Source organism: Ahaetulla prasina, chromosome 6, assembly GCF_028640845.1.
Source record: "Ahaetulla prasina isolate Xishuangbanna chromosome 6, ASM2864084v1, whole genome shotgun sequence".
In the NCBI taxonomy this organism is placed as follows: Eukaryota; Metazoa; Chordata; class Lepidosauria; order Squamata; family Colubridae; genus Ahaetulla; species Ahaetulla prasina.
In genome coordinates, this window is record NC_080544.1 from 39,227,549 (window position 1) to 39,247,224 (window position 19,676).

The 19,676-nt window shown below is 38.0% G+C and overlaps 1 protein-coding gene across 1 annotated transcript in view; it reads left to right on the forward strand.

Annotated features, from left to right (window-relative positions):
• The window catches only part of TCERG1L (transcription elongation regulator 1 like), a 228,374-nt gene that overhangs the window by 204,088 nt on the left and 4,610 nt on the right, over positions 1 to 19,676 (forward strand). Inside the window, exons 11-12 of the mRNA XM_058189233.1 lie at positions 2,784 to 2,873; positions 15,004 to 15,122. Of these exons, the coding sequence (XP_058045216.1) occupies positions 2,784 to 2,873; positions 15,004 to 15,122 (209 nt within the window). The remainder of the gene's footprint in view (positions 1 to 2,783; positions 2,874 to 15,003; positions 15,123 to 19,676) is intronic.

The window sequence follows — 19,676 nt, forward strand, 5'->3', positions numbered from 1 at the left end:
CTAGTATACACCAAAATTGTTTTCTGGCATAATCACCAGATGCTAATGAATAGTTACAGGTGGAAATTGGAGATCATTTAGTAATGAAGTTTGGTAATTTGTACTGTATGTCCATCTGCTACATACTCTACCATACAGGTAATCCTTTTTTAGCAACTGCCTCAGAAACAACTATTCATAGTTATAATAGTGCTAACTGTGTGACCAATGCCTGCATTTCTTCTGGAGAACAGAGAGATTGCTTAAGCAATCTATGTCTTCCTGAGCTGCTTTTGTCCATGGTTCAAGGTGTCTCTAAAAAGTTAATCACGTGGTAACAAACTCAGTTCTGGGACTTTAATTAATTGACTAGAACCCTCCTTTGCACTTGCTTTTCTGCTTCACACTGACAAGACTCTAATCAGTTTTAAATGAAAGCTTTTGTTGTGACCCAGGCCCAAGTAGGTAGTAGGAAACTCAGTCAGTGTAAAAACAAACAAACTTTATTAAAACAGCTGATAATTACTTCATTCTCAGCGTAGTCCAACTAAATTAAAGCAAATTCCTCCCAACACAATTCTTCAACCTTGGTCCAATTAGCCAAACTGCCAAAGGTCTTTCTTGGCAAAAATTCAGAAGACACCGATATGAAACAAATGCAACAAGACAAAGTTATCAATGTTGTTTTCCGGCAAAGAGTCCAAACGCTGTCGCTGGTCTTTTAAGCCTTATGGGAGGGGCCAATCATCTCTTGGCCCTATTCCCAAGTTGTCCTCTTTGCTTGGGCTGCTCTTGCCTTCTGGCAGCTCTTCTCATGCGTGCATTAGGAACAGGCTCCTCCTGTTCCTCTGCCTCACTACTGTCCACCTCTGGAGGCTCTGGAGGCTGCACATCACTCCCCAATGGCCCTGGCCCCATCTCTGCCTCTGACGCAGACCCCTCATCTGGACCTTCCCCAGCCTCCAGGACTGGCCCATGCTCTTCCTCAGCCTCATCGCTGTCTGACTCCATTGCCAGCTCTGCAAGCTGCTGGCAGACCACAACAGCTTCTTCTTTTTTTTTTTTTGCCTCCTAAGCTGCTGGTGGCTTAGAGCAGGGAGCCACTAGCATATTCCTTTTGGGCATTCCCCATTATATGCCTACTTAATCTCTACTATGAATGTAAATAGAAACACTAGCATTTGCGCTTTTACCCAGCTTCCTCAAGAGTTGCGTTCTGGAAATCTTTCCTGCTGTTTGGGCTCACACAACTATTTGGGGCCATATCTTTCTGATACTCTAAAGCAGGAATGTCAAAGTGGCAGCCTTTGGGCCAGATGCATCATGTGCAGGCCACACCCACCCTGGCTCCACAGAGGCAAAAACATAGTGATTCGTCATAAGATGTCACGTGACACGATCGAGTTTGACACCCGTGCTCTAAAGCAAAGGAAAGGCTGAATAAAATTATAAGCATTGCTGCAGTTACATGATGTTCACTTAACTGCTTTGCTTAACCAAGTTGCCAGCTCAAATTGTGGTCCCTAAATGAAGATTACCAGTAGTGGATCTCTGGTACCTGTTGTGGAATGTACTCAGGCAGGAGAGACTGTATTCCAGAGAAGCAAGAGACAGCGAAGTCATGATAGTTTGGTTGAGAGGAAGTGGATCAAGACAGTTTCTCCCTAGAAGTTCTTAGAGTTATATCTTTAGTGGTGCAAGTAGTTGGGTTTAGTTTGGAAAGATTTCTATCTAGAGATGAGGAACAATAAAGGAAACTGATTTGAAGCAACTCAGAATGTCTTTCTTGGTTTTTGAAGTCATACAGGTCAGGAGTAGAAATTTTTATCAGACTATCCCAAACCTACTGGATATGATTACTAGAGTCAGGTATGAAAGTGCAGCTAACTTCCTTATCCAAGTTGTAGTCTGAAGATTCTGGAGACTCCTGTGCAATGTTTTGGTGATATTTTGGTTTGTTCTAATAAAGCAATTGTCCTCTCCTGAATTTAAGACTCAACTGTACATAAATTTGGTTAATTTTTTCAGCACTTTCAATAAAGGAGGATGGAAAATGTATGTAGAGACCAACTGAGAGCCAGTGACTTTTATAGTGAATTATTCCAATGACTTTTCAGTTTGAAGCCTCTTGAATTGCTGAAATGTTCAGAAAACCTCTGAACAAAAGCTGAACTTGTGTTGAAAGAGTAAAAAATGAATAAGTATTCGTCTGAATATATGCTGTGTGAAGAATATTTGCTAAAAAAGTAAATCTTAGATAGCAAGTGAAATGGGCATAATCATTCTATTATTAGATTCCCAATCACTCTATAAGACAGTATGCTTTCAGTTCTTTTTAAACAAATTATTCACTTTTATTTAATTTCTAGCCTGAGGAAATGAATAATTTCTTTTTCCTATTTCTTATAGCCCATTTTTTTAAAATCTAAATTCCTGTGACAATTTTTTTGCTTGTGCTACAATAATAATTTAGATGATTGACAATATCATTCAAAACATTGTTCACTGTAATATTTCTTTAATACGATATTGGTACATACTTCTGCACAGTGGTTAGTGTTAGAATGCAGTATTGCAGGCTACTTCTGCTGACTGCCTACACTTTGGCAGTTCGATTCTCAAGGTTGACTCAGCTTTCCATCCTTCTGATTGTTGGGAACAATATGCTGTCTCTGTAAACTGCTTAAAGAAGGCTGTAGGCCACTCTGTGAAGCAGTATATAAATCTAAGTGCTATTGCTATTTTATTCTCAAGCCTTTAAACTTTGTTTATACAGTGTGTCTTCCATTAACATTTTTTTTCAGGTCTCTGCATTTTCCACATGGGAAAAAGAACTTCATAAAATTGTGTTTGATCCACGTTATCTTCTTCTAAACTCAGAAGAACGTAAACAGGTGAGTTCTTGTTTTGGTACCTTTTTTTAAAAAAAATACAGGCTATAATGTGAAATAGATCATAAAATTTAAATAATAATACTGAGTAAATGATTTTATTAAAGGTCAAATTATATTGTCATTTTTAAAACATCAATAAAAATGTACACTAAATCATAAATGAGTTACTATTAAATCACATATTTTAATAGCCAGGGAGATTTCAATCAGCTTTTACCTGGTGCAATGAAGAAAGCCTCAGATTATTCTCTATTGAGAGAGCATTTTATGATAACTCTCTCTTTGGTACACAACGTTTTATAAAATGCACATTACATTTTAATTTGGGCTGCATAAGACATCATCAGTAACCATGACGTATGTATATAAAATTGGGGGTATTTGACGCTTATGTTTTCAAGATGAAATTTTAAACATTTGAGTTTAATTAATAATAACTAATACAAAATGTCCTGTAAATTTTAATAATTGACTATCTGTTACATTAAGAGAGTTAGTTCACTGACTGTATTAGAATGTCTCTGAGGATTATCCTCAAAGGTTTCTATCTTACATAGGTTACATGTTGTATCTAGCATTTAATACCATGCGCTTCAACAAAAATTGTTTAAGTTGAAACATTCTTTCTTTCATTGCAAGAAGAAGGACTTGTGATTCCCAAATATGGTTGAATCACAATTCCCAGCCGTAGTATGGTGAAGGATGCTAGAAATTCTGCAACATCTGAAGAATCATAGATTCTCAATATTTTTTTAATGGTTGAAAAATATAATCCTGGATAAAAAGCTTTTCTATCAAAGCGGTTGCTATTATTGTGCAGATTAAGGTGACCATGTTAAACTGGTATTGTTTGTCATGGATGGGCAGGAAACTATTAGCTTTCTAATTTGTTTTTATGGCCATTAATTATAATTTATTTTTATTGAAATTGTTATAATGAGAAGGGATGTTTCTGTGATTTTCTTTCCTGTGTGCCAAAGTTTACTGCAAATCAATGCTTGTTGCTACTTTTCTTTTTTTGCTATAGTCTATTTACAAGCAGAATGATACTTTTGGGTCTAACCCTTTGTTGATGCCTACAAAATAATTTAAAAATAAACATTTTAATTCATTCTTTCTTCTATTTATTAAAAACTGATATTAAATTTAAAGATTTTGGTGAGACATCTCTAAATATATATTTTATCAAAGCATAGCTGCATTTTTATTCTAAAATGGTTGTGAGGATTTAGAATAAGAAGGTAACAGTAGATCTAAATATTTCACACACCACAGGAAACTATTTCTTTTGGTGACAGAAGTAGCCCAATCTAGTTATTCCAACAATTTTTAATATACTTTCATTTATTAAGAATCTGCAATATATAGTATAATCATTTAATGAGCAGTGACAGTTTGCATATATATAAATCACAGTTCATTTTGATAACATAGCAGAAAAAAGATTCTTGATAGTTAACAAGGATACTATATGGCAGGGGTGAAATTTACTTACCTTCCCTACTGGTTTGTCAATATGTGCGCGCCATGCATATTTTATTTGATTAAAAGACCAAAGTTTTATTTGATTTTTTTGATTACTAAGAAAAAAAGAAAAAAATAATATTTGATGAAGGCATTACACGAAGCATTATATATCTTAATTTGCTATTTTGAAAGATTAATGCACAAAGCTACTGTATTTTTCGGAGTACAAGAGGTTCCAGACTATAAGACGCACCTATCACTTTTGGTGAGGAAAACAAAGAAATCTGTCTCTGCCTCTGCCTCCTAGCAATTTTGCCTCGTTGCAACAAATAGCCTGCTTTATTTTCATTTTTGTTTTCAGCATAGCTTGATTAGCACAAGAAAAAAATTCTGCTCCCAGCAATTTACCTCCTTGCAACAAGCAGCATAGGCTCATGCAGCAATAGGCAATGGCAATGCCTGCAACCTGAAACAGCTGAGAGTCATGAGGCCGATCCATTGGCCAATCAACATGTGCTAATTAGGCTGTGCTGAAGCTGAAATGGGCTGTTTCTTCTTGCTGCTTGCTGCAAGAAGGTAAATTGCTGGGAGGCAGAGGCTAAAGAGTGGGGGCCAGTGGATGGGTGGAGCTACATTCAGTTTATAAGACACACCCAAATTTTTACCTCCTTTTAGGGGGGGAAAGGTGCGTTTTATATTCCAAAAAATCCGGTAGTTTATTAGCCTCACTTTTAGTGAATCTTCTGTTAAACTGGCAGAGCATAAGAAGCGATGGTCAAAAGTCAAAAGAAATATACATGATTAAATGATGGGGAGGTTGAAAGCTAAATCTTTGTGCATATTTTCAGAACTAGCAATAAATGAATTCTCTTTGAATATGGGCAGTGGACAATTTATAGGAAACATTAAAAACCAACCTGCGTATTGTGCAGAATAGGATAATAGACTGAAAGTTTCATATTCATCTGAAACATTTTTGATTAATGTGTATGGAGTCATGGTTGAGTTGAAGACTTCCCTGAAAAATTATTGCTATCAGATCTGGGCTGCAACAAGAAAAATGAGTGGCAGCCAAAAAAATGCCAGGTTTTTTTTTTTAACTTATTGGTGCTGTCTCACTGTCATTTGTATCCTTGCAGTCCACATCTGCTATCCTACTTTATATGAGTAGAAAATCATAATGATAGATATGGAAGTCTTTTGGAGAAAATTCATGTGTATCCACAAAGGGGCAGGGATCAAAGTGTCCCTTGGATACAGCACAGTGATCCATGTGATGCAGCTTTGAGAAGGAGTACAGCTTGGATTGCAAAACTTGGTCACTATCTTACAAAATTTCACATCCTTTTGCGGAAGAAACTAATTTCTTTGTTTTTCGTAATTATGTAAGAGCTTTCAATGCATTAAAGAAGTAGTGACTCCTGCTTTCTAAATTGACAGTGGTTTACCTTATTGCCTCTGAGAACATTGTATTAGAATGGATCCTTACATAAACACACAAATGCTGGCCTGACAATGGGAAAAGTATACAACAATTGCTTGGCAATAGGTTTTAGGCTGCACAAACTTTCAAGACTTTTCCTTCCGTGCTGAATGGGAAGAGAAAAGTTAGCTGAGTCCTGAACTGGTTCAAATTCTAGGGAGAGTTTCATATTTTTAAAAGTCAGATTATACCCTGTGTTATTGATAAGGCATTTTCTGTATTTAATGAAAGGATCTGAAAAGGGGAAGATAAAAAAACCACTATATTCCTGCCGAAAGGAAGCAAATCCTTCATTAGTGGTAGGAGGTAGGTATTTTGTATGCAAACGGCATTGCATACATTTTACTATACTAGTAAAAGAATTTTGAAAGATGCTGCTTCAGAGTTTTTATTTGGGGAGGGGGTTTTCTGGAACGCTGACAAATAAGCTTTCAACAATGATTTGTTTATGGCATAGTCCTTGACTTACAACTATTCATTTAGTGACCATTCAAAGTTAATAATGGCACTGAAGAAAATGACTTACAATTGTCTTCATACTTAGAAACATTGCAGCATCCCTACAGTCATGTGATCAAAATTCGGGCACTTAGCAATTGATGTGTACTTAAAGTGGTTGCGGCATAGAGTCATATTTTCACCATGTGCAATCTCCCCAGCCAGTTTCTGACAAGCGAAGTCAATGGGGAAGCCAGATTCATTTAAAGACCATGTGATTAACTTAATAACTGCAATGATTTACTTAACAACCATGGCAAAAAGTATTATATATCAGGCATGATTCATTTAACTATCATCTGGCTTAGCAATGGAAATTTTGATCCCAATTGTGGTCAAGAACTGCCTGAAGGACAAAGACCTAGTGAGGGTTTCTTAAGTCCATCTGAGTTCTGAATATTATTTGTCTACCTTTTCAACTTGCAATTATGTCCCATTAGATTGATATCCTCACTAGCTGAATGATGTTACAATTATATCAGCATTCAATGGGTGGACTTTGTTTATAGACCTAATATTGTCTTAAGGGGAAGACAATCAGGTGTACCTGATTCGCCAGTTGCGCCCCTTCATAGACCGGGATTCCCTACGCACGGTCACTCATGCCCTCGTCACTTCCCGCCTGGACTACTGTAACGCTCTCTACATGGGGCTCCCCTTGAAGAGTACCCGGAGGCTCCAACTGGTCCAGAATGCAGCTGCGCGGGTAATAGAGGGAGCTACTCGTGGCTCCCATATAACACCTCTCCTGCGCAGACTGCACTGGTTGCTGGTGGTCTTCCGGGTGCAATTCAAGGTGTTGGTTACCACCTTTAAAGCGCTCCATGGCACAGGACCGGGCTATCTACGGGACTGCCTGCTGCCAGCGATAGCCTCCCATCGACCTGTGCGCTCGCACAGGGAGGGTATCCTCAGGGTGCCGTCAGCCAAACAATGTCAGCTGGCGACCCCCAGGGAGAGAGCCTTCTCTGTGCAAGCACCTACCCTCTGGAATGAGCTTCCTCTGGGGCTATGATTACTCCCCGACCTCCGGACCTTCCGCCATGAACTCAAGACTTTTCTGTTCCATTGTGCAGGGCTGGCCTGATATATTATGGTTTTAATTGGGGTTTTTATTACTTTTATTATAGTTTTTAAATGGGGTTAGTCTAATGGAATAAGCTTTTTAAATTGCTTTTAATTCTATTTATAATTTGTTTTATGTTGGCTGTAAACCGCCCTGAGTCCTTCGGGAGAAGGGCGGTATAAAAATCAAATAGATAGATAGATAGATAGATAGATAGATAGATAGATAGATAGATAGATAAATAAATAAATAAATAAATAAATAAATAAATAAATAAATAAATAAATAAATAAATAAAGGCTTAGATTTTGGAGTCACTTTATCAATTTTATGTGATCATCTTCTCATTTCAAGGAAGGCTGTTTGTTTTGGCAATTAAAATGTGCTTATTTACCAAATTCTAAGGTATGGTGAGGATTGTATCTGTGCATGTGCTTGAGAAGAACCTAAAAAACATACAAAAATGTATTTTCTGTTCTTATGTTTGCAAAACATGGTGCTCAGATCCAAAGAACCCATCAAATGATTATATTTGGGTTGATCAATCTTTTGTAAAGAGGATTGTTTCAGGGGGGAAAAAAACTCAGTTTCTCAAAAGCACAAGCAAAATCTATTTGCCAGAGGTGTAGCTACATCTCACTTGTTGAAAGGGACTTGGATATCAGATGTCTAGTTTCCTAAATTTCTGAGGCCTCCTGATTTTTAATTTTATTCATTGTGCTATGTTCTAGGTTGGTTTCTGTACTGTTTTGATATTTTTATATAATTTTACTTTTCATATATGTTTGAATATTCATTTGCTAGAAAACTAAAATAAAACTGATATAAAAGCAACAAAAATTTGTTTGTGATGAAAGGTCATTTTCATCATCTATCATGTAAAGTTGGATAAGGCTGTTACATTAATCCTCAGATCAGTCTATAATGACATTAAAAACCTGTGGCCATCCAGCTTTCTGTGGAACTCCAAAATAAAACATGATAGAACCTTCTCATTCATGTTCCCAGAAGTATTCAAAAATATACTGTCATCAATTTGGCAAGCACAAATAGTATACAGTACTGATTATAGACATGGTTTTTGTTATTCAATTAAGTCCTCTTTCATTCTACAGCACCTAGGGCAGTGATGGCTAACCTTTTTGCCATTGCATGCCAGGAGGAGAGGGTGGGAGGGGTTGCGCGCATGCGTGCCCACACCTATAATTCTGTGCCCAGTCCCCACGCATGGGGACGCAAGCCCCCCCTCCCCGGTCCTGGCATGTGATGACCCAGTAGGCCCGATTTTCTCTCTCACTTGGCTCTAGAGCATCTCTATGAATCTGGGGAGGGCGAAAACTGCTTTTCCCACCCCCCGGAGGCCCTCCAGAGCCCAGAAATGGCCCATTAACCAACTTCCGGTTGGACAGGAAGTGACATTTTTTGCTGTCCCCAGCCTCCAGAGACTTCTAGAGAGGCTCTGGAGCCAGGTGAGAGAAAAAAACGGGCTTTCCCCACCACCCCCAGGCCCTTTGGAGGCAGGAAACAGCCTATTTCCCTACTTCTCGTGGGCCCAGAAGGCCTGAAAATCAGCTGGCCAGCGTGTGCATGCTCACCGGAGGTGAGCTCACATGCCCACTGATTTGGCTACGTGTGCTAAAAGCCACTTGGTCAAGCTGAAGCCTTGAATTTGGAATGCCAAATTCCAAATTATTTCTTTAGGAATTTCTGTTGAAACCACCTGCCTAGGATCAATTTAGTTCTCTCATTGAGATTCCTATGAGGGATCACAAATCTCCTTTGGACAAAAGTCCTCCAGCTTTTAGCTAGCAGATAACAGAATCAACCTAGTGTAGTTATTTTTCATCGGTTAAGCATCTTTTGTTTGAGCATACTAAGGGTGACATGATAGCAGTGTTTCAATATTCGAGGGGCTGCCACAAAGAAGAGGGAGTCTATGTATTTTCCAAAGCACCTGAAGGCAAGATAAGAAGCACCAGATGGAAAACTAAACAAAGAGAGAAGCAACCTAGAACTAAGGAGATCAACCAGTAGAAAAGGTTTCAGAAGTTGTGTGTGCTTCAGTAGTGGAGACTTTTAAGAAGAGACTGAACAGCCATTTGTCTAAAATGATATAGAATCTCCTGCTTGAGCAGGAAGTTGGACCAGAAGATCTCCAAGGTCCCTTCCAACTCTGTATTCTATAAAATTGTGTTATGAAAAGATACAGACTTATAGCAATATAAACTATTGATCTGTTTCATTATTGGTCTAGAAGAAACATCCCATCCTTGGTGACATGTCTTTCCTAGTGCTATTAAGATATGTGCTATTAAGATATGTGCTATTAAGACAGTCTGTTATTAACACAGCTGCCTGCAATTACTGCAGGTTCTAGTCCCACCAGGCCCAGGGTTAACTCAGCCTTCCATCCTTTATAAGGTAGGTAAAATGAGGACCCAGATTGTTGGGGGCAATAAGTTGACTTTGTATATAAATATACAAATAGTATGAAGACTATTGCTAACATAGTGTAAGCCTCCCTGAGTCTTCGGAGAAGGCGGGATATAAATGCAAATAAAAAAATATATATGCTGCAAAATATTTTCACATAAAATCTAAACTAGTAAAATACTCCTTTGCTTGAAAACTTCTATATTATGGAATTTTAGTTCTACATCTTTTAGGCCAGTATTTCTCAACTGCAGCATTTTTAAGATGTTTGGACCAACTCTCAGAATTCTGCATTCACTGTGTTTAGGAATTCTGGAATAAGTCCATACACCTTAAAGATGCTAAAGTTGAGAAGACTGGTTTAGACCAATGTGGGTTTTCCCCCAATATGAGCCATGGTGGTACAGTGGCTAGAATGCACTATTACAGGCTAATTCTACCGACTGCCAGCAGTTTGGCAGTTGGCTTAAGCCTTCCAAGGTCAGAAAAATGAGGAGCCAGATTGTTGGGGGCAATATGCTGACTCTGTAAACTGCTTAGGGCTATAAAGCACTGTGAAGCGGTATATCAGTCTAAGTGCTATTGCTATTGCTATACCAGTGCATAAAGCAGGAGTGTTATGAATGGTGGTTCTGCAATTAGCTATAACTTTTAAACACAGATCTTCACCAAATGCCTATTAATGTAAAATTCATCTGCTCATTATAATGAACATATACATGATATTGAATTCTGGCTCCCAAATGACTTGCATTTATATTGGTTACTTAGAACAATTCTCAAGTTGTTTCCTCTCCAATCTTTCCATGGAAACCAGTTACTCTGGGACTAGGTGGATTAAAATTGGATCGTGGATTGAACTTTCTCTTGATTTATTGGCATTTTGTCTCATCTCACACATCAGCTACCCTGAAAAGGTCATAGTAGATTAACTATGACTATCCTACAGTTATAAAAAAAAGAATCGCGCTATCATGCAGAAAAGTACACTCAATTAAAATTATCTCTGTGAAAACAATTCAGTTTGTGGCCAGATATAACCTGTCACATCATTTACTGCTAAATTTGAACAAGGCATACACAACGGACTCATTTGCACATCTACTTGTGAATTGATCTTTCTCCTTTATGAACATGTACTACACTATAATAACCACTTTTCCGCATTTCAGCCTTTAACCACATGTCTCCTGTGGATGTATTGGCTGGAAATATAGCTAGCTTAGCTGGCTTAGAAAGGTTTTTCTCCCAGATTTCAAATCTTTCCTCCATTTTGATGACAGTAATAGCCAGCTGCACTGTTTGAATAGTGGTTTATGGAGCCCCTTATTGGCAGATTCTTCTGTTTCTTTTGTTCCTTTCATATTTAAGCGCCAACTGCTTTACCCCTTCTGAGAATGGGGGTTGGGACAGTTTTAACATCCTTCCTGTCACTTGGACTAGAAGGGGAAACTTGGCAAAACACTTGGGCAACGTTTCATCAATGCTGGGTTGTCATATTCTCCACTCTGTAGTATTGGATGCTAAATATTAAAAGGTAACATTGGCTGGAAGGCTTTGCTCCTGGGATTCCAGAGAGGTGGAAACTGTAGGAAAATGTTATTCTTCATTTCTCCTTTTATGGAAACATCTGAATGAGATTCATACTACCTCTAATTAGGGATATCCTGGTTCCCCAGATTTGGCCCATTGCAAGGATGCTGTTCACAGATGAAGTATACCTTGTTATAGTGCATATAGCTAGGTTTTGTGCAGCAGATTGCCTTTTTGTAGCTCTAATTCATTTAAATTTCTGGTATTATTCCTTTGTTGACATTAATAATTTTGCAGGCTTTGATTTTGTTGTAATTGTAGATAACTGATATAATTTTAGTGTTTGCAATATAATTTAATGTTGGCTGTATCCTGGATCCCACTTATAGATGTTAGTTTTTTTTACAAATGTATTTTAATTCTTAAATTATATATACTGGTCTACAACTGCAATAAATTGAATTGAAGTGAAAACCATTGCTGTGTTTAACCTGCTAGGAAAAAAGAGCTAGCACTTCCTTATTTATTTATTTATTTATTTATTTATTTATTTATTTATTTATTTATTCACTCACTCACTCACTCACTCACTCACAGTGATAAAAACATAACGATCAAGTAAAAAAAATCTTACAAGTTCATTAAACTTCATAAAAGGATAAGTTGGCTGAGATTTTGAAGGCAATCTGGAAAAGCTGTTTTCAATTTCTTTGGGAAAGCCAATAATGTTGAAACAGGCAGATCTCCCATTCCAAAGGGCCAACCTTATCACAGAAAAACAATACTTTTAGCCTTCAACCCCCCTTCCCAAAATAAAGGATAGCTACGTTTTTCTCCCAGCATGATCAAAGTGGTTTGGCTGACTCCAATAGCAAAATATGGTCCTGCAGGCAATTTAGCACCAGGCATAGAGTGCTTTATAAAATAAACCCAGCACTTCAAATTGCCCCTAGGAACTAATTGGAGAGGCCATTGCACTTGGGCCACTGCATTCAGTTCCTACTTAAGCTTCCAGGAAGTCTTTAAAGGCAGCCCCAAGATGAGTATGTGGCAGGAATCTAATCAGGTGCTGAGCCACGGCAATCAATACAGCTGAATCTGTTTTTTAAAAAGTCCAGCCTTTATAGGAGGCAGCTTAACAACCCAATGCAAAACGACTAAAGAAGAAATTGGAGGCTGCAAGGATGTGCCAACCATAGAATATAGAACTGGAATATGCAGTTTTGACTAAGAATATGCATCCCCAACGAAATGCTTTTTATTACGCCACTCATTTTCATTGCTGAATATTTCATTTCCATATATTAGAATGATATTTCTTTTGTGGTTACCATTTTTTTTGAATTCCATAATGAATTTATTTCAGTATGTCACATTTCAAAATGGGAAAGTATATCCACTAAAATAGAGTCGAGCTTCTTAGTCCCATCCCCATTCATAGTTTAATACAGGGGTAGTCAATCTTTTTATACCTACCGCCCACTTTTGTATCTCTGTTAGTAGTAAAATTTTCTAACTGCCCGCCGGTTCCACAGTAATGCTCGGTGTATCGTCGTCTGCGCATACCTCTTGCACATCGTGGATTTGGTTTGGGGGAGGCGCTGCTTGTCTGTTACAGCTGGGTGGTGTGGGGGGAGATGCACGAGCTATTCTGGGACGAGGCTCTTTTGTTTGCAGTCGCACTATAGCGCCATTTAGTTTCACTTACGTAACGTGAACTAAACTTATGTGCGGGTGACACAAATAGTATATTTTCAGAGATTTAAATTGTCACGGGGAATTTTATGAACCTGATGAAAATAATGCTATGAAAACTTCTTAAAAAGTCAATTAAATTTTTTTAAAAAAGGAAAGTGCTTCAGTACCGGACAAAACACCTACCGCCTACCATGAAAGCTGGAACACCCACTAGTGGGTGGTAGGGACCAGGTTGACTACCACTGGTTTAATATATACAACAACTCCTGAAAGCCAATGAAAGTGTAATTACTAGCTTGGAGATAACTGTTCCCCTGTGATGGCTAAAAATATAATTTGAAAAGTCTAAAGCTAAACAGATATCTTCACACAAGCATATAGGTACAGACAAACACATCATGCATTCATTTCAAGTTGGTGTTTTCTCTAAGACACTTCAGCATCAAATCCATAGCTGTAAAATGAATAGAAAGGGGGCAAGAGAATTTCTGCTGAAATTGTACCAGTCTCAGTATTGACTGTAGAGAAACAAGAATTCTTCAATGTTCATTATATGTTTCTGGGACAGCAGGTTGCCAGAATACAGCTAGTCCTCGACTTACAACCACAATTGACCCCAAAATTTATGTTGCTAAATGAAATGTTTGTTAAGTGGGTTTTGCCCCGTTTTACGACATACCTTATCCAGTTGTTCAGTGAATCGCTGCAGATGTTGAAGTTAGTAACATGACTCTTAACCCACTGAATTTTCTTCTTTTCAGAAGGTCTAAAAAGATGCTCATATGACCCCAGGACATGTGTCTGAATTTTGATCACATGACCATGGGGATGGCACAACGGTCATAAATGTGAAAAACAGTGATAAGTCATTTTTTTCAGAGCCATTGTAACTTATAATAGCCACTAAATGAACTGTTTTAAGTTGAGGACTAGCTATATGTCAAATTAGACTAGAGGTACTTTGTGGGGAGACAGAGAGACAGTAACAAGTAAAAATAAAAATAATTGATCCTTCCTTTTTTTGCAAATGAAAGACCCAGAAGCCAAATACAAAACTGACCACATTCTATGCCGGTTATACAAAGTTCAATTAAGCAGTTTTTACATTCACAGTGTAAGGAACTGCTTTTCAAACCTGGATGAATTATCCAAAATTGAGTAAAAGTTGTTTTTCTTTGGGTAATAACATACAAACCCTTTACTCCATCACAGGGACATTTAAATTGACTTAAAGTGTATTTATCTGTATTGCATACCAAGGATTTTTTAGATAATTGGGTTTGAGTCACAAAAGAAAACGTATGACAACCACTGGCATAAATTGTTGCAAATTCTCAGATTTATATATTGCTTCATAATGTTTTGCAGCACTCTGTAAGTTGTTTACAGAGTCAGCATATTTTTCCCAACATTCTGGGTCCTCATTTTACCGATCTCAGAAGGAGGGAAGGCTGAGTCAATCTTGAGCTTCTCAGAATCGAACTGCAGGCTGTGGGCAGAGTTAGCTTGCAATTCTGCATTCTCACCACTCCGCCACCACATAATGCCAATCTTCTAGCAAGTATCACTAGAATGCAAAAATCATTCTTTTGTACTATTGTTGTAGGCTGAGTTTAGAATTTTTCCTTTCATTTAAAACAGTAATCTTACTACTAGTAGTACTACTGTGATTCTAGTAGACCACTTCGTCTGTTCAAAAAACTTTAAGCCAAAGACTTAAGGATTAAATTTATTCACCTGAAAGGATCTGAATTTTATCTATAGGTTTACATGACATGATCTGAAAGCACTGCCTAAAAATAAAAGAATACAGTTATGAGAGGAACGATAAATTTTAATAAACTCTTTTCCAACAGACTTTCAAAGGTTGTTTTAAAGAAATATCTGTCTTCACAGATAACTCATTTAATTATGTTTTGTGACCTTTCTTTCTCCTTTCCTCTTTCTTTAAGATATTTGAGCAGTTTGTCAAGACGAGAATAAGAGAAGAATATAAGGAAAAGAAAAACAAATTACTGCTAGCCAAAGAAGAGTTTAAAAAGCTGCTTGAGGAATCTAAATTGTCACCCAGGTATGAAGCAACTTTTGGATATAAGTCCTAATTGGAACATCCTTTGAATGTGGGTTTTGACTTAACTGAGATTACGCCAAAACCCAAGCTTCTGAATATGAATGTATCACTTAGAGTGCTGGACACAAATATTTGTCATCTTCTGATTCACTGAGACCTTGTGAGTCTATCAAATCTCACAATCTTCAATATTCTTGCATGATGTGTCAGACATGATAGCCCCATTACTAGACTTTGTGAAATTTTTGGATTTTTAAAAAATTATTCATTAACCCTATTCCATGATGGTTACATACATTTGCATGTTAGAACTTGGCACCTGAAAATATTTTGCTAGCCATTAAATAGATGGTACAATACATAAAGGTAATTTCAGTGGCAACTCAAATCATAGAACAAGTTCTTAGAACTAGTGGTGCTCATTATACTCTACCCTTTATTATTCTTTTCCCGTTTTTCTTTTTTCAAAGAACATATCCCAGATCTTCTGCCATTATTCTATTATAGCTAAGGCCAAATTTTTGAAAGGTTGACTACATGTTAGTATCAACAATCTCTCCAATCTTTCTTATTAAGCCCTAAATTATACCAGAGAGGCTGAACTCTCTAGATCTAGTATAGATTTCTGTATATAAAATACATGGAGAAAGTGCATAATTTATTTCAAGAACATATTTGATATCTGCAGCTACATTAGTGCAGTAACCAATAGGTTAATGAAGATCTAATTCATTGTCATGCATTATAAGCAACTTGAACTAAATCTATTATCTCAGTATATAAAATATACCGAACAGTCAAAATCTATCACTGTACTTTATTATGGTTTGCCGTAGCAGATCCAGTTGCAAGTGTGATTAATGCTTGCTGTATGCCCAAGTACAGTTTATTATATTATAAAATCAGTAATGTCTTTTCTGCCTTCTGACAAAATTCAAATTATATTCACACAAGAATTTATCATTCATAATGGTGACTGCACACTAAACATAAGATTTTGAAATGTTGCTTGATTTATTTAGCTGTTTTCCACGATCCTTCATGGCAAGAAGGATCTAAGAATCTTATATAAACTTATGATTCTTATTTATAATTTCATTAATCACCAAGATAGTTTAAGATGACATATTTATATTTCAAAGATAAAGAAAAACATTTTGCTCATAATTTGAATAATTTTATCAATCTCCATATGTTAATGTAGAGAATAATTTTCAGATTTTAACAATGTATTATAAATTTTTCTATATGGAGAATGTTGAAGAATTATTCAATGCCTATAGGAGAATAACAGTAGCTATGATAATAATATCAAAGGTTGACTTATACTACAGTATTATAGTTATTTTGTTAAAGATGAAATATAAATATATATATTCTGAGGTTTTCGCTGGTGTTTGTATGTAGGTGTTTGGTTATTCGGGTTTTCTCCCGTGTAAAATTGGAAGTGTCTTGGCGACGTTTCGACGAAGTCTCATTCATCATCTTCAAGCTGGTGTTTTCAGCTTTGTGCTTCTAGGAACATTGCTCCTAGAAGCACGAAGCTGAAAACACCAGCCTGAAGATGATGAATGAGACTTTGTTGAAACGTCACCAAAACACTTCCAATTTTACGTGGGAGAAAACCCAAATAACCAAACACCTACATATATATGTATGTATGTATGTATGTATGTATGTATGTATGTATGTATGTGTGTGTTTTTTGGTTAAATAAACCAGCCTGACCAAAATCAACCCTGATGACGCTAACAGAATCAGCCTCGAAATCACCAACATCCTCTGCACCAGCAAGCCACCCAAAAGCAATTTACCCAAAGAGGAACAGACAGCACTACTTAACCTGAAAGAAGACACCAGCATAATAATCCTACCAGCAGACAAGGGCAACGCCACGGTGGTTATGAACACATCTGACTACCAAACCAAATTAACCAACCTACTCCAAGACTCTGCATACAAACCCCTAAACACAGACCCCACCACCTACCTAGAAAAAACCACTAGATCCAAAATAAAAGCATCCCCCATCAGCGAAGAAATCCAACGAAGAATCATTCCCAGAGAGAAATCATCCAGATGCCCTAAGCTCATGGTCTCCCCAAGATACCCAAAGAAGGAACCCCACTTAGACCCATAGTAAGTTCCATAGGCTCACCTCTACAAAACCTAGCCAAATTTCTCACCAAACAACTACAGCCCTATGCAGAATCCATCACCTCTCACGTAAAAAACTCATTCCACTTCATAGAGATCATAAAGAAACAAAACTTACAGCTCAGCGACCTACTTGTGAGCTTTGATGTCATATCCCTCTTCACCCAAGTGCCAATCAAAGAAGCCTTGACAGCTATCCAAAACAGCTATCCAAAGGGCCGTGGTGGCTCAGGCTGTAAGATAGCCTGTTGTTAAAACACAGCTGCCTGCAATTACTGCAGGCTCGAGTCCCACCAGGCCCAAGGTTGACTCAGCCTTCCATCCTTTATAAGGTAGGTAAAATGAGGACCCAGATTGTTGGGAGGGCAATAAGTTGACTTTGTAAATATACAAATAGAATGAGACTATTGCCTTACACACTGTAAGCCACCCTGAGTCTTCGGAGAAGGGTGGGATATAAATGTAAATAAATAAATAAATAAAAAAACAAATATAACCCCCCCAAGCACATCCTAGATCTGACCAACCACTGCCTATCCAACACATACTTCATCTATAATGGACAAAAATACAAACAAGTAGAAGGAGCACCCATGGGATCACCCCTCTCACCTGTCATTGCCAACCTCTACATGGAACACTTTGAAACCCAAGCTCTAGAAAAATCTGATCACAAACCCAAACTCTGGCTTAGATACGTAGACAATACCTTCATAATCTGGCCACATGGGAAAGAAAAACTTGACAGCTTCCTCACACACCTCAATAGCCTACACCCCAAAATAAAGTTCACCATGGAAACAGAAGCTAACAACCAACTTCCTGGATGTCTTAGTCTACAGGAAACCCAATGGCTCCCTAAGACACACCATCTACCAGAAGAAAACACACACAAACCGCTATCTGCACGCACTCTCACACCACCACCCAGCACAGATCAACTCTGTAGCCAAGACACTCATCTCCAGAACAAAATGCTTAGCTGACAAACAACACCTAAAAACCGAACTACACACTCTCACTAACGTACTAACATCCAATGGATTCCAAAGAAATAATATTACCAATCTAATCCAAAAAGAAACCCCCACTAAAATCCAAGACAGAGAACAAGAAAACGGCACAGCCCTCCTCCCATATATAAAAGGCACCACAGACAGAATCAGCAAGATCCTCCACAAACACAACATCAAGCCAGCATTCTGCACAAACCGAAAAATATCCACCATCCTAAGAAACCCGAAAGACAAAATTGAGTTAGAAAATCAAGGAGTATATGAAATCCCATGCACCGCCTGCCCCACCACATACATTGGACAAACCAACAGAAGAATAAGTGCATGCATTGAAGAACACAAGAACTCAGTCATAAAAGAGGAATCAACTTCTTCCCTGGTCCAACACCTTAAAGCCACAGGACATGATATCGACTTTAAAAAGACCAGAACTATCGCCAAAACTGAACACTTTAACAACAGAATAATCAGAGAAGCCATAGAGATAGAAAAACACCCACACAGCATGAACAAACGAGATGATACCTCCCACCTACCAGCCATTTGGAAACCCGCCCTTATTGACAAACGAGTCCCTAACACGAGGAATGACACCAGACCCACACTCATGAGGTCCACACAGGATGTCACCACCACACATCCACCCAGAAAGCAGACCCAAACCCACACTGATCATGAAGCACGACCAAGGACCAGAAGCCAGATCGCAGCTGCAACATTAGCCATTTCAAACCTCTCCAATCCATACATGCAGCAGACTGACACCCACTATGAAGATGTAGCATGACCACGACCATGAAGCCAAACAACAGCAATGCAGCTCACCAGCTCAAATCCCCCTGCAACTCAGACTAATCTGAGCACAACCAAGCCCCCACCCAAACAGGACACCCCCCCAGCCAATCAGAGCACAAAAAAACCCCATCCAATCAGAGCACAGCCAAGCTCCCACCCAATCAGTTCAAACCCCCACTAGCAGTTAAAAAGGAAGAAACAGCTGCAATCACACATTGCTCCCAGAAGCACGAAGCTGAAGCCTGAAGATGACGAATGAGACTTCGTCGAAACGTCGCCAAGACACTTCCAATTTTACGCGGGAGAAAACCCGAATAACCAAAGACCTACATATATATATATATATAGTTTCACTATGTTATGGTGTTTTCACCACTTTGGTTCATACTGATCACACACAATAGTTATGGGAGAAGAAACATAGGACAGACTGCTAGATGCTTGAGTTTTTCAACAAAATCTAGGATATAAATGTAATAAAAAATAATAAGAGACAGTTTAGTGGTTAAGGCAACAAGCAGAAACTGGGGAAATGTGAAACTGGGTAAATGCATTAGGCAGGAAGCCAGCTGGGTCTAAGCAATCC